This window comes from Hydra vulgaris, chromosome 01 (genome assembly GCF_038396675.1).
Source record: "Hydra vulgaris chromosome 01, alternate assembly HydraT2T_AEP".
Classification (NCBI taxonomy): domain Eukaryota; kingdom Metazoa; phylum Cnidaria; class Hydrozoa; order Anthoathecata; family Hydridae; genus Hydra; species Hydra vulgaris.
This window is the reverse complement of record NC_088920.1, coordinates 55,674,963-55,691,601: the sequence shown is the minus strand read 5'-3', so window position 1 is coordinate 55,691,601 and position 16,639 is coordinate 55,674,963. Positions and strand designations below refer to the sequence as shown.

General features: G+C 31.5%; 1 protein-coding gene across 4 annotated transcripts in view; it reads left to right on the top strand.

Moving 5' to 3' along the window:
- The window catches only part of LOC136075451 (uncharacterized), a 60,747-nt gene extending 47,651 nt beyond the window's left edge, over positions 1–13,096 (top strand). For all 4 annotated transcript variants that reach the window (XM_065788703.1, XM_065788705.1, XM_065788706.1 and 1 more), the window contains one exon: positions 12,852–13,096. In XM_065788703.1, the coding sequence (XP_065644775.1) occupies positions 12,852–13,031 (180 nt within the window). In that variant the 3' untranslated portion in view covers positions 13,032–13,096. The remainder of the gene's footprint in view (positions 1–12,851) is intronic.
- Positions 13,097–16,639: the final 3,543 nt, after the last annotated feature.

Genomic DNA, 16,639 nt, shown 5'->3' with positions numbered 1-16,639 from the left:
GTTAGAAGGTTTATTTAATGTCTCCACTTAGAAAAAAGTGTTGCAATCTGTTTTGAAAAATAACGTTAAGAATTTGAGGTTTTAATGAAGGACCAGTTAATAAACAATTGTTAAGCGAGCCATGTTTTTTTAGCAGAAGCATCGAAGACAATTCTTAGCTTTGTCGTTTGCGGATCTTTTTTTATTACCGTTCGATGAGGCAGATAGAATACCCGTTTTCCAGTTGATTTGAATGGTGCATACTTAACTATTCCGTCTTTGAATTGTTCTTGAAAAATACTGTCGTATTTGATCATTTGGCTTTTTTACAAGTTTTCTCAATAAGCTATTTAACCTTGCAATAAGCAATCCAAATAATCCAATTAGTATTCTAGTGTTTGAAATTCTTTTTTTCCTTAGTAGTTGTGTGTGATAATGAACTAGAGGAATCTTGATGTAGTTGCTCTTTAAATTTTTTTGTATACTTCACTTTAAATTTCTTCTCGTTTGTCCTCTAAACCAAGCACATCCAAGTACACTTTGTAGCTCTCAGTACTTTTTGAAAATCCATTAAACAAATTTACCGGTAAAAATCTAACAATCATTACTCAAAAATCTATGCTAAAAATATTACTTATGGCATTTGAACCATGATTTATCTCGAGTAACAGCTTCAAAATTGTCTTGCCTTGAAGTTACAAAAAGTGTTTTGTTATGTCCTTAGGTGTTATATTTCTAAAACTCTATTTCTTTAATGTTATTACTGATGCAATTATTGGCCTCTGCCTACAATAAAAGTCTGTTGTGACCAAAAAAAGGTTAACTGCAGTTGTTTAAATATGAGTAAACCAACACTAGTATTTACACAGAGCTGGCCTTTACAACCAAACGAACCCTTTGTTTACATTATTGTTCAACTTATTTTTATCTGGAAAAAATAGTAATTCAGAAATAATAATAAATAAGCCGATAGTAAAAATAGTACGTGGTCACATGCACACCAACTACTACCCTAACCCAGAGCTTAACCACAGATACCGAATTTGTTGCAAAATTAAATGTGCATTTCTTAGATATTGTTTGGGAAGGAATATTTAATTTAGACATATCACCTTAATTCAGGCCAGTTTATCTTATGTTAGTGAACAACTTGAAATCATCAAACTTAAAATTAATGCATTAGTAATAAATTTACCAAAATAGTTACTTCTGCTATACATCCTCTTTGATGCTACAATACATTTTCTTTTATTAATATTCTTATTTTTACTTTTTGTTTTGTTGAAAAGCTGTTTACTTTTATTATTGTTATTACTGTTATTATTTTAGTTACTATTATTGTCTTTAATATATTATTTTATATTTTAACAAGTGTTATTAAAAGCCTTCAAAGTTGCATTATTGAATATAAACTAAAAATTACACATTGTAGAAGGGGCTTGGTTATAAAAAAGTTTTTTGTGTACCTTTTTCTCTGGCTTTCTTATATTTTCACACGATTTATTTTATTGTAAATAATAATATGAAACAAAGTTGACACCAGCCGGCCATAACGGTGTATCTGATAAATTACTTTATGCTGCACCCCTTGAACTAGTCGAAACTATTGCTGCAACTTTTACTTATTATATCAACAATTGTATTGCACTTCCTTCATGGCTTTATAAAAATATCAAACCAGTGTCAATAATTGATAAACCATCTTTATCAACTGAATACTTTCCAATTAATTTAGGCAACATGCAAATTTGTTAAACATAAGCTTGCAAAAGATGTCATATTGTATGTACAAAATAAACTAATATCAAACAGTTACCTTTCTTTTCATGCTGGAAGATGTACAATTAATGCCATCATGCCAATGTATCAGTAATAGATACCTGTGGATATTGACACCGATACATAACTAACTGCAATATTCTTTGGTTGAGCAAAACCATTATTCTCATGCACAAAATTAAGATCAACTAACCGTCATGGCTATCATTCTTGATTGCAAATTTGCTTTCAAACAAGTCATATTTAACAACAAATCTACTGAATGTAAAGATAGTTTATTAGAAGTGATAAAAAAAGCTTAACTGACCTTATCCTTATTTTGTTCTATGTAATAGATGTAAACAACTACCTGCTGACGTACACAAGGAGGTTGCATATTACATCTTAGCTTTCATACTGGGTAGAAAACTCATCCCTTCCAATAGAAGTAGCAGATGATGGTGGAATGATAAAATATTTTTCAACAAACTAAATATAATGGCCAAGGTGCAAATCTGTTGAGTTTTGTCTCTTCCAAAGTTCACCAGACCTACTCTGTCTTTGCTAGACTAATTTGAGTCTAACAAAGCTACTCATCTGTTGTGCTATGCTGTCTCATCTTGTAATCTTAGTGTTGGGAAACTAGATTTGAACTCACCGACTATTATTTTATGTGCTTTCGTTAAGCACTAATTCCCTCTATTGCCTTTCTCTTTGCTCTATATCGCTCTCCTTCATCTTAAGACTGCACTCGTTTCGATGTTATTTTTGATCAAATTGACCAAGCCCTCTTTTTCATCCATCAAGCCAATATTGTTGTTGTTGGTGACTTTAATACTCATCACGCTGAATGGCTCAACAGTTCCAAGTTAAGGCTTACTCTTCTTAATGGTTTGCCATTGCCAAAAAAACCATTACATCCATATCTTTCAGCAAAAAAATTTTCCAGAAAACAGACATCTGTTTACTAATGCTAGAAATTATTCCCAAAAGGTTTTGTCAACAAAAAAGTTTGCTATTCTCAGATCATGAAATTTCAAAAAATAGGCTATTTTGATTTCTGGAGAATCTTTAACAGTGTCAATAATAAATTTAAATTTGTTACTGAATTTAATAACTTACTTTCTGATCATTAATACGATATTTGATCTTCTCGTTTTACAGCTGATTGGCTAATAGTAATAACCGATAGGTTTTATTGTGCATTAGATAGAGGTGGAGTGGTTAAGGTTACCGCTCTTGACATTTCTAAAACTTTTGATAAAGTTTAGCATGCTGGTCTTCTCCATAAGCTTTCTTTTTACGGTAAGTAATGAAACATCTTTAAGATTATTGAATTCTTCCTTTTCTTTCGTAGTATAAAAGTTGTCCTCAATGGACAGCACTCTTCTTCATATCCTGTAACTTTAGGGGTTCCTCAAGGTTCTTTTCTTGGCCCTATATTCTTTTTAATTTACATTAACGATCTTCCGGACATTCCCACATCTAAAGTTACATTATTTGCTGATAATACTACCATTTATTCTTGTCTTGAAGCAAACACTCTCTGATTGCTTGGAGGTGGCAACTGAGCTTGAAAAGAATCTCACTTCTGCTACAGCATAAGGGCTCACAGTGGCTGGTGAACGTCTGTCTTTCATTATCTTGCTCTATAAACATCATGTTTTCCCTTCAAGTTTAATAGTGATTGCTCGCAGCCTTGATTGAGCGAAGATTTTGAAAAAACAATTAAAAATATTAGGACTTGTACTTTTTTTACCTATTTTAGGACTTGTACTGAGATGGTAGACTTTTGACACCTTTGAAGCATCACGTGGTTTTTCTGCCTTTCTAATTATAAACATAGTTAGCTTTTCACAAACCCCATTTTCTGCTTATAAGCCTGTTAAATTAAATTGGCTCAAATTTTCCTCCTGCACATCGTTTACCTTTTAGATGAAAAGTTTTCGTTGGAGACTGCTTACAAATTAAACCAAACTCTTTAGCGTTGTAAATAATCCTAAATTTGTACCTTGAGATGATTGTAAGCAAATAGGTTTTCTCTTGACTTAATATCTCTTTTTCTGTACACGATCTTTCCTTTTGAGAAATAGTTCAAAAAACAACATTATATGTAATGTATTTTTTTACCAATCAACCAACCATATTGAAGACTTAAAACCCGCAATATTAAGTTCTTTTGCAAAATCTAAACCTTTCCAATGATGAGTTCACCAACCAGTACATTTCGTTTACGTGCATTCATAAACAATTTACATACAGCTTCATCAACTGAATCTTGTTTATTTAAACTTAACTTTTGCCTTCTTTACTTTGAAGCGATCAGACTCATACTTGCTGATTAATCTTCTTTATGCTTAATCCAGTAAGTAAAAGGTTTTCGTTGAACACTAAACCTTTAAGCAACGTTTTCTTTTTGTTAGGTTTTTTTCTAAATTTTTAAGGGCAAAATATTTTTCTTTAATTGTCAGAACTGTCCTTTTTTGTATAGGTGCCATGTTGGTATTTCTACCGCACTCGATGATATATTATATAAACTAGATGTCTAACTTGTGGGATTTTAATGGACAAAAAATGAAGCCGCTTTTTTTTTTGTATATAAATATAGTCCGCCATTTGTAAAAAGAGGGAAAAGCTGAAGCCGATGTGTAGAATTAAAGTTAAAAATGAAAGTTAGGAGCATCAAAAGTTTCAAATAAATTAAATATTATTCAAAAACACGTCTTAATAATTATAAAATACTTAAAAAAGTTTTTTTATGAGTTTTTTATGATTAAAAAAAATTATAATTCATAAAAATCCCTCAAAAGCTTCTGGCGTTTCACTTTTCTATTCAAAACTTTAATCTCCTTCTGATCGGAAAAAAATTTAGGAAACATAAAATATTATTTTAAAGGTATTCTAACTTCCTTTTAACACATTTACATAAATAGTATTTGTATTTAAAATATATTTATTTCATATTTAAGAAAAGTAAAGTTAGATAATATTTGTTTACGAATTTAATCAGCAATTTGTAAAAAGGGCAAAAGCAACTTCACTTTGCGGATCGATATTTACGGATCGATATTTACGGATCGATATTAGACATCTTGTATTAACAATATATTATTGACCGCACTACGTTGCAATATGTTTGATTTTATTAGTTATATTTAAATAACATTATTTAGTTTATTATTTTCTGATAACGTTCGATAATGTCTGCAACGAAATCGTATCATTCGAAAAAAACTTCGAATAACTGACGCGGATTTAAGGGCTATGTATAGCGTAGCTTGTGGTCGGGGTTTGAGTCCCAACGACTGCCGTTTTTCACTTAAAAAACACGTTGCTTTTACGTTGAAATTACAACGTTGGATAATGTTTGAAAATCTAACGTTATTATGTTGGAAAATCAAACTTTATAAAATCTAACGTCATCTATTCTTTTCATTACCATCGTTAGTTTAACATTATAACAACCTAAACAGCAACGTTATTTACCTATTTTGGAACAACGTGAAATAACGTAGTTATTTAGGTTGAATTAACGTTGGAAGAGGAAATGATAGATAAAGTTAGAATTTCCAATAATATATTTACTAACGTTATAGCTTGTTGACTTTTCAACACAAACAAAAGTTCTGATTTCGATATAAAAGTAACGTAATTTATTAGTAAAAGTTGATAATTACCAGGACTCGAGAGCCGATCACACGCTTTAAAGTAAAATGCGCGTTGCACTATGGTACGCAACCTTATTGATATAGCTAATATTTACAAGCTTATACAAATGTTTTGTCAAGTTTTAATAATAATAAAGCTCACTTTCTTTTACTAGAAATTTAGAACCGTTATTATGATTTAATATTATATTTATTTTTCAAAACTTAAAAATTCGAAAAGTTTAATAGTTAAAGAAAAAATTTGTATTTTTGATTCACATAAACTTTTACCTTATCCATTTATAGACGAAATCCTACGTCAAAATAAAATTCATGAAAAATAAAGTTAATACAGCGTTGTTATTATTATAACATTGTAACTACGATAAAAAAAACGTTAAGGTTGTCAACGTTGTTACGTTTTAATTCATATGAAAAGTAATGATGGTGTAATAAACGTCATTAAAATGCTGTGCTTATAATTAGGAAAAACGTTAGTCTAACTAACGCTATTACAACGTTGTACTTTTGTTGAAAAAAACATCAATGTAACCAACGTTATTGCAACGTTAAGTTTATTTGGTACACATAACCCAACATTGAATCGACGTTGTGTTCCCACAGCGATATGCCTTTGAAAGTTTTTAATAATGTAAAGAAAATATCGTCTGATTGGTCTGCCTACCCACTGTTTTAATTTATATTTAAACGTTGGAATATACTTTCACATTAAACACAGTGAAGTTGCATTCAAAAACTCCAAGGGGTGAGAGACCTTATTTTTCTTAACTCTCTCCTAAACCAACGCCCCTGGTTAAAGATACCGAAAACATAATTAAAATCATAACTTATTAAAATATAAAGTTAATTTTTCAAATTTATAAAAAGTTTTATATGAATGTGGCAAATGCTTTACTTGAACACACCCAGTCAGTGTTTCAAAAAAAGTTGAAAATTTATCTTTGTGTAGTACTATACTTTGTGTAGTAATTTCAAGATTAAAACAAGCCATTGAAAGTGCGCAGGATTTTTTGATATTTTGGATAAGGGACTTTCAGTCATAATGCAAAATGCAAACTTAACCTATTTAGGTATTAATAACATATTATAGATTAGATCTAATTTATATGTTTTTAATACCAAAATAAGGAAATCAAAAAAGACTTAGCATTTTTGCGTATAGAGCTAAATAAAATCTTTTTGAAAAACGATATTAAGTTTACATTAGATTTAAGTATTTCGTATTTTCTTTTTTTTAATTCTTTTCAATCTTTTTAATTTACAAATTTTTAAATTTGTAAAAAAATTCTAGTTCTTCTAAATCAGGTAAGCAAGATAAAGGAAGCGAATTCCAAACAACTGATGTTCAAGGAAAATAACTAGACAAATATGAGTTTTTAGAGCACTTAGGAACAGTCACAGAAAAGGAATAGCACTTAATTTAATGACGAATAATACGAGGATGAATTTTAGTAGATGGCACAAGAGACGCTAGCTCTTTAGAGCAGTGCCCATTATAGTATTTGTAAAACAGAGAAAGAGAAGCGACGTTACGACGATGTGATAGTGGTTGAAGGTCGGCTGCAAGAGTTTACAATGCGTTTTTGTACCTTGACTAAAAGAAAAGGTGCAAATTAATTATCATTAGACAAGGTGCAAATTTATTATCATTAGAAGATCTGCCCCAGATTTGGCAACAGTATTCCATATTTGAACGGATTTGAGATTTATAGAGATAAAGATTAGAATCCGGAGTAAGAAAGTGTCGAGCTCAATAAAGAGATGCAACCTTAGCAGATGCTAATTTTGCAATGGATTTGATATACGGTTTCGAAGAAAGATTGAAAGTAAGAGTTAATCCTAGAAGATAAAGGGTAGATGACTCATCGAGTACACTACCGTTTATAAATATAAAAAGATCTAAATTATTGCGATAACAATTAGCTGAAAAAAAAATTGAGTTTTATCTGAATTAAAGTTCACCAGCCACTGTGAGCCCTTATGCTGTAGCAGAAGTGAGTTCTTTTCAAGCTCAGATGCCACCTCCAAGCAATCAGACAGTGTTGGCTTCTTATCATGACAAGAATAAATGGTAGTATTATCAGCGAACAATGCAACTTTAGATGTAAGAACATCTTGAAGCTCATAAATGTAATGTCTTGAAGCTCATAAATGTAAATTAAAAAGAGTATAGGACTAAGGATTGAACTTTAATGAACCTCTAAAGTTACTTAATATGAGGAAGAGTGCTGTTCGTCAATGATAAAATTTATAATGCAATTAAAAAGGAAGGACTCAATAATATTAAAGATGTTAGCAGATACACCGTAAAAAAAATGCTTATGGAGAAGACCAGCATGCCAAACTTTATCAAAATATTAGAAATGTTAAGAGCATTAATCTCTCCACCTCTCTCTAATGCACGATAATACTTTTTGGTTATTACTATTAGCAAAACAGCTGTACAACAAAAAGATAAAAATCTGTATTGATGATCAGGAAGTAAGTTATTAGATTCAAGATGAGAGATTAAGTGTTTGATAATTAAAGATTTAATAGCCTTGCTTATGATAGGAAGAAGACTAATGGGACGGTAGCACTGGTCAACAATGAATTTGTACCAGCTTTAATTTTAGGCTTACTTGATGCAGTTTTTCACGATGATCTAAATCTGTGTTTAGCTTTTCTCCAGCACGTCTGAATCTTGAGATAATGTACGTGTGTTTTTTGTACTAATATATAGTTTCAGTGTGAAATATACTAATGTTTCTTAATTTTCACGGTAATTATTTCAATAAAATTAACTTATGTAATGCCTAGAAATTGCAAAAATTCACCAGACGCCTTTTGCTACATTTGTGGGCAGTTTACATTGTCAGGGCAGCGAAAGAAAATCACTCCAGAAATCTCGAAAATTTACAAGCTGTATTTCGGTTGTCCTTTGGGAGATCAAGATAAAATTTGGGCACCACATGGCTTGTTATAGTTGTTGCAGCTTATTATGAGATTAGATCAACAAACGAAAGTCTTCTTTTCAATTTGCTATATATGATTTGGAGGGAACAAAAAGGTCATTAGAATGATTGCTATATTTGCGCTGTTAATACTGCTGGATTTTCGTCGAAAAATAAGCACCAAATTGTGTAACCGAATTTGGATTCGGCCATGAGGCCTGTTCCTCATGACAGCACCCTGCTTATTCCAGTACCACCAGCTGATGGATTAGACTCTGTTGAAGACAAATGTGTTGTTGATGTTGAACGTCAAGACGCGGCTGATGTTGACTTTGATCCAGATATTGACGGCGAAGAGCCCAAAGTTTTGACATAAGGTGAACTGAATGATTTGGTTAGAGACTTGTCGCTTTCCAAGGAAAAAGCTGAATTTTTGGCGTTAAGACTGAAAGAAAAGAATTTGTTAGCAGTTGGTGTCAAAGTATCCCACTTTCGAAAGCGCAACAACGATTTATTTAGGTTTTTCACCATTGATGGATCCTTATGCTACTGCAATAATGTCAATGGTCTTTTCGAACATTTATCCCAAGTGCATTCGCCTCGTGATTGTTGCTTCTTCATTGTTTAATCCAAGAGGAGTTTGAAGGCCGTATTGTTGCATATTGGTAATCAGAAGCCATGTATTCCAATAACTCATTTCTTACACTTGAATGAAACTCACGAAAATATGAAAATGCTACTAGGCGCTATTGATTACAAAACTCATCAGTGGAACATTTGTGGTGATTTGAAAGTGATTGGTATATTAATTGGTATGCAAACAGGGTTTACCAAGTACTGCTGCTTTTTTTTTAATGGGATAGTCGTGCTGTGAACGAACATTACGCAAAACGTGATTGGATGTTGAGAACTGAATATGAACCCGGTTTAAGCAGCGTTCACCATATTCCACTGGTTGATCCAGACAAAGTATTTTTGCCACCGCTTCCTATCAAGCTTGGTTTGATGAAAAACTTTGTAAAAGCATTAGGTAAAACTGAATCAGCGGGTTTTCAATACTTGGTTGAAAAATTTCCCAAAATGAGTGCAGCGAAACTCAAAGAAGGTTTTTTTGTCGGACCCCAAATTCGAGAGGTTTTGAAAGACCATGGATTTGAAGAGTCACTTACTTCCGACAAAAAAGAAGTTTGGAAAGCGTTTCTATGGGTTTGTATGGAATCACAAATTGTGTGAATATGAAAATTGTATTTAAAAGCTATTCGATTCGTTCCAATAAGTGGGCTGTTGTATGTCATTGAAAATGCATTTTCTGCATTCGCATTTGGCATTTTTTCCTGAAAATTTAGGCTCTGTGAGTGATGCACAAGGTGAACGATTCCACCAAGATATTCAAGTGATAGAAAAGCGTTACCAAAGATTCTGGAATGAAAGCATGTTAGCTGACTACTGTTGGATGCTTTATCGTGATGAACCAGAAAAAGTCTGCAAAAGGAAGTCATATTCACAGAAATTTTTAATGATTTATATGCTTTAGTCAACAGTCTTTAAACTATTAAATGTGTATAAATGTTTAGGAATAAACCTAGTCACAGAGACTTTGACTTATTTTTAAAGAAACATAAGTGGTGCTTGAAATGTTGAATGTTTATCAATTTTTATGTATAGGGATAAAGTACAAAATGTCCAAAAATTAAAATTCCAAATATTTCAAGAACTAGACGTGCTGGAAGAAAACGAAAGCAGATTTGAAATCAGCGCAAAAAACTGGTTTAGAAAAAACTATTTAGATTCATAGGGCTTTCTAAATCTATTTTTTTATTGACCAGTGTAGTTAGAGTCAGATTGTTCTCAAGAATTTTTGAAAATAGGAATAACAGATGCCGCTTCCCAGCATGCCGAAAAATAAGACTGATAAGCACTTGTTAAATTGTTTTAAATGTATAGATGACAGCTCCGGAGAACACTTCTGCAAGAGTACAACAAATATGTTGTCTAAACCACTTGCTGTAGAAGAGTCTAAGCAAAAATCACTTTTGATAGAGAGGCTGAAGTGATACGAATGTTGAGCAATGAATCAACCTGTCTGACAGCTATGAACGCAATATAGGTAACCAAGAAATAATATTAATGAAAAGTTCTTAGCAAATAATTCAGTTTTGTCTTTAGGTGAGGTTACAAAGTCTGAACCATACACGAGAGGTGAAATAACAGGTTCGCCCTTAATATTGATACTGTTAAAGATTTTCCAGAAGTCACGAGAGCCTAATTTTTGTGATAAAATTAGGATAAAGATTTTATGCCCTTAGAATAGAGAGCTTTGGCGTTAGACAAAACCTTTTTACAATGGTTTCTATCAATACTAAACAAACGTCTGTTTTCTGGAGAATTGTTTTAATGATAGCTAAGAAAGTAACGATTTCGATTGGAAATTGCAGCAGCACAATGTGCGAATAACCATGAAGAAATGTGAGGCTTGACCTGCAATTGTCGAGAGGGAATGAAAGGTTCTACGCCAGCCTGAATCCACGAAGTTATGTAAGATGTATGTTTGTCAGCAGCAAGACAAAAGATTTCTACCCAAGGGCGATCACGAAGAAAATCACAGGAAAGAGTCCCATTCAGCTTTAAGGTAGTTGTAAAAGATACGATAATAGAGGAACTCTGATGATGAATAAAAATGAGGTAATAGTTTTAGAGACATTAAACCGTGATTAGAAGCACCTAAGGATAAATGTAGAGAAACTGAGCACTGACTAGGATCAAAAACAAGACATAGATCGACTACAGTAGGTAAATGGTTCGGGTTGTCTGGAAAGCGAGTTGGAAAGTTGACTATTTGAATAAGAGATTAAGCAAGGCAAAAGTTGAGGGCCTTAACCCCAGCAGAGTCACTGACACTAGAGCCAAGCCATTCAGTGTTATGAGCATTAAAGCCACTAACATCAACTATATTAGCTGATAGATAAAGAAAAAGAGCTAGGTCAATTTGATCTGGAATAACATCGTAAAGAGTGCAGTCTTGAGATAATGGAGAGCAATTTAGTACCAAAAAAAGGCGATAGAGTGAATTGGTGCTAAACAAAAGCACATAAAATAATAGTCTGTGGATTCAAACCTAGTTTTTTGACAAATAGGTGAATTCTTACGAATGTAAATGCCCAGGCCAAGCATGTGATTCTTTACTAATTAAAAGAAGATAACCATAAACACTAAGATTACAAGATGAGAGGGCTGAACTCAAATTGGTGATGCAAAGAGCAAGTAGATCTTGTGAACTTTGCAAGAGAAAAGACTCAACAGAAAAAAAGTTACTCCGAAGACCACGAATATTAGTGAATGGTTTAGAGAACTTGGTGGTGGCGATGGTTTTTTGTGTTTTATAGTTTTTGGTACTTTGACCATTTTAAATCTTTTAAAGAAGTTGACTCAGAGCATAGATAGCACTCAGTATACTATTTAATAGTCAAAGCAATTGCGTCATTACTATTAATAAACTCTAAGCCGAAACAAAATGCTCCAAATGTGTGCTCAACAATGTATTCCAAAAGTACGAACAAGGACCCCATCCATGCGTAAAATGGTACTGTTAATACTCTTATATTTTTCAGCTTTTGATGGAATCAGCCTCTCTGAGAGCTACCACAGAGTTTGGGAAACCTGACTACAAGCCGGCCTCAGACCGGCCTCATATAGAATCTGTTTACCTCTTAAGTCTTTGCCCAGGAGGTCTTCTACAAGACAGTAGCCGAATGCGTTTAGAATCTGCCCATGATGAGTGCTTTTATCGAGACACCATCTCTAGCCTTTACTTAACCAAGAGCCCCAAGGTAGTGGGTGCTCCTAACCTTTGTGTAAAAAAGTGTATCCTACAAAGCAGCAGGATATAAAGCATGTTGTACTGGGTTACATGTTACCAGTAGCATAATAATCTTATCTGACAGTAATAGTTATGGAGAAAGACAGCCAGTACCTGACTGGCTTTCTCCATAACTATTTCCGAGGTTTACGTCCAATTGCTAACTGTTGCTAGTTCGAACGTATAAAATTTCTGTTTTTCTTATAGCCAATTACATATTGCTTGCTCCACAGTTAGAACACCAAAAAAAATGTTTGTATGTTTTGAGTTTTTTGGTATGTATGTTTACATACATACCAAATAACTCAAAACATTATTTATCCAGCATTAAAATAAAAAAGTGTCAACAAATAAACAAGATTTCTTTTTTTATCAACAAACAAACAAAACGTATTTCTTTTTCTAGTATAGCAGACAGCGTTGTGAATTCGCCAGTTACAATTTGATAAAATAAAAAAAATATTTTACACCATTTTAAAAACTTTTGGTACTTTGTTATTGCCTATATATTAGTTCAACTAATTTTTCATTTTTAAAAAAGGGTTAATATATACGGTAACTAAATTATTTAGCTTAACAACTATCAAAAATACTTTTAAATATTTTAATACAAGAACTATATAACTTTATAAATACCTTATAAATATTTTAATATAGGAAGTGAATAAAGACAATGGTTATCAAGAACTTTTAATGCCTATAAGTACTATGGGTTATCAAAAGCCGGATGCTGTTCATACAGTTAACGAAAATAATACAAGTTTGCCCAATATTGATTATAAGAACATTGCTGTTTCGGAATCAAGCTACAATTATGTCGACCCTAAACTTAGCTGAGGATTGTTATTTGTATTTGGATGCTGTTGAAACTGTTAAATATAAATTTTTTTAAGTTTATATAACTTGCATTTTTGAAAATGATATTAACAATACCACAAATGGAGGGCATAAGACGTATATTAGACAACTATAAACATATTAAAACGTTTTAAGACATGTTTTAGACGCTTTAAATACGACTAGCGCTAACTAGAAAAAGTAGGTTGTTAATTGGGTTTATGTCTTACTTAAATTACACGGCTTGATTTGTTGTATTTTCCATAAAACCTAAGAGTTTTTTTTAGTGCTTATCTTATACTAGATTTTGGTACTACTATATTTTCTCTACCCAGCCACTCCCTACCTCTTCTCTTCGTTTTTATTGTTGATAATGATTAAATACATTTCAATAAATTTTATCATTATCAATCATAAAAGCGTATATTTGCATGTATCAGCATAACTATGATGATTAAGAATCGTATAAAAACGTAGATCTGATAATATAAAGAAAGAACTCTGAAAAATTAAAAATCGTCTTTTTTATACTCGTTTTTGATTAATTTCTTTATCACTTTAAAATCACCTTGGTTTCTATTGACACTAAAAAGCAAAACCGTTTTAAGTAAAATGCACCCCTCTCAAATTGATCTCTGATCCTATAATGACCCTATCTATCCTAATAATAACCCTAACCCAAACCCAATCTATCCTAATAATAACCATAAGCCAAACCGCCTTCTTTTGTTTACAACAATCCCTGTCTATCAGCCGATGTCTGTACATTTAATTGCGTTAATCCTCATTTGGTTGCCTTTAAATGGAAAGGGACCATGCGCCATCTGTATGGTTTTGAGAAAAAAGTTATCTTTCTGCTTGTTACCGTGATTTTGAAACAGCATATCCATTTTACTTTTGATCTCCTCCTGCTTATTGACAATACTATTGTTAAAGCAGGTTTTTAATACTATATAAATTTGACAATTCTTTACATGATAGCGCATATAATTAAATTTAGTTAAAAATGGCGCTTGGTTTCTTTTTGTTTAAAGACGTCCATTCGTTAGTCGATGTATGTGACTCTAAAAATGTACATTAAACATAAATATATTTTATTTTTGACGACAATAAAAACTTGATTGCATAATCAAGATTTTAAATTTCTTAAAGAAAATATTGTTAAATAATGTTTTTTAAAAAGTAAATATTAGCGTTTTCGATGTAATTAGAGAACTTTCCTAATCCAATACTTTTACACAGTATACTGAAATAAGATTTCAGATAGCTAAATATCAACATGCTACTAAAAATTACATGTTGCTAAAACTAGCCGAAACTCTCCTGTGGAATTAAAATCAAAGGCTTTATTTTTTGTATTCATTATAATTGCAATTAATAGAATAAAAAGACACCATTTTATTAGGATAGTTTAAACTACAAAACATGCAGCAAAAAAATGCAATAAATCAAGTCATGTAAACTATATGGTCCGATTTGTTTATTTTTATTTTTTGATGAGTTCTAAAATTATGTCTAAAATTTTATAATTAAATTGTAGTTATAGTTATCAACTATGGTTGCTTCAATAGCTGTTAAACTTTTCATTGCTTTAAAATGGCTCATCATTTTTCTTTATCTAAATAGTTTCGCAGTGGCGATAATAACAAACTGTAGTATATTAAGGAAAGTATATATACATCTTTATATAAATATACATATAAAATATATTTATTAAAAAGAATTGTGTAAAAGAATTGTGTAAATTGAAGATAAATATACATATATATAATACATATATATATATATAAATATATATATATATATATATATATATATATATATATATATATATATATATATATATATATATATATATATATATATATATATATATATATATATATATATATATATATATATATATATATATATATATATATATATATATATATATATATATACATATATAAACAAACATTCTTATGCTGTGAAATTGTCAAGTTTGCAAGGGAAATAAATTTAAAAAAGGGATAAAACCGATTAATATACCTTACAAAAAGCTACTTCTTTAATTCCTGTTAATTGCAATTATAGTAAATGAAAAATTACAAACCTTTGATTTTGTTTCCACTAGAGAGTTATAGGTAGTCTCAGCAATATGGAAAGTTTATTTTTAGTAGCATGTTGATATTATCTGAAATCCTATTTCAGTATTTTGTGTTATTGAAACTTATTGAAGCAGACAATAAGTTAGCGAAAAAAATACTTAAGTACTCGAAAAAAATCTATATACTATACTATATACCAAACTATATATAAAGAACATATAACCATTTTAGTAAATTTTGAATAAAACATTCATATTAAAAACAAGAATTGTATTCAAGAACTAAAAACTCGACTTATAATTTTTTCGGAAAGTAGCTAAGAAACTTCTGAAGACCATGTTGGGTTCCGGAAAAATTTGTTATTGGACATGACTGAGTTTCTAAATCATCTTTATCTTTTCAGTTAGTAGCTTTTAAGTTAAATTTCGAGGAACGGACATGTTCCGTAAGTCCATCAATAGCTTGATCAAATTTTGCTTTAAAGCAGTTGCCTCTAATAACACTGACAACTTTGTTTGGTAGTTCTATGAGTGAGTGATGCGTTTGTTGAAAACGTTGAAACGAAAATTGCAACTGTTGTTCTTTTCGCGATGAAAGTGCTAGCGATAACCGTAGCTTGTTTTGATGTTAAGTGGAGTAATTTGCCAGCTAATTGAGTTGATCTTATTTTTAAATTTTCAAGTCTATCGTGTAGAGAGGTGAGGCCAAGTTTGATGGATCTTGTCTTGTAGTCGATGGACTTCATTTCGTGTGGTAATTTGGTAATCCAATGCCGAATGCGTTTTAAGACAATAATATCTTTTTCAAGGTTAGAACACCAGGAGATAACTGCAATGTAGGCGTATATAAGTTGTGTAAAGCTTGCATTAGGGTGCTACCGACCCTACAGTATTGCACAAATGTACCCTAAAAATGCTTATGTTGCTTATGATGTTATGCAACAAAAATGGTTGGAGCTTAGCGTACAACTTCTTTTAACTAGTAATTTTTTTACTTTTAGTGTGCAGAATTGTGTCTATAATGCTTAATTGTTCCTTTATTTGTTAATTAACTAGTGTAACTACTGTACAATGATGGCTTCATCAACCAGTGCAACGATAGCTACCAGAAAGAAAACGGAGATATGGCTCATTGGACAGATGTCCTCTTCTTTAGATAGTGTTATGCTTCCATCAAAAAGGGATGTGTCGGCCCTTTTCTTCCATTACAAGCAGATTGCCAAGCAAAGCATTAGGGAAGCATTACATTCCACAGCAAATGATGTTTTTGAAGTTTGGTCAGAGGCCCGAATACCAGTGCAATTAAAGAAGCACGTCGTCCCTAAAATTGAAAACATTTACAAGGAATGGGAAAAGTTGAAGAAAAATAAAGGGAATAAAGGTAAGCGTTCAGATTATTTGAAACAAAAGGAAGAATAAAGGGTTAGAAGAACTATTCGATATTTCTCATGCCAACGCATTGGAAATGATCACCATTCAGGAGGATAAAGACTTTCTATTATGCCAAAGAGAGAAAATT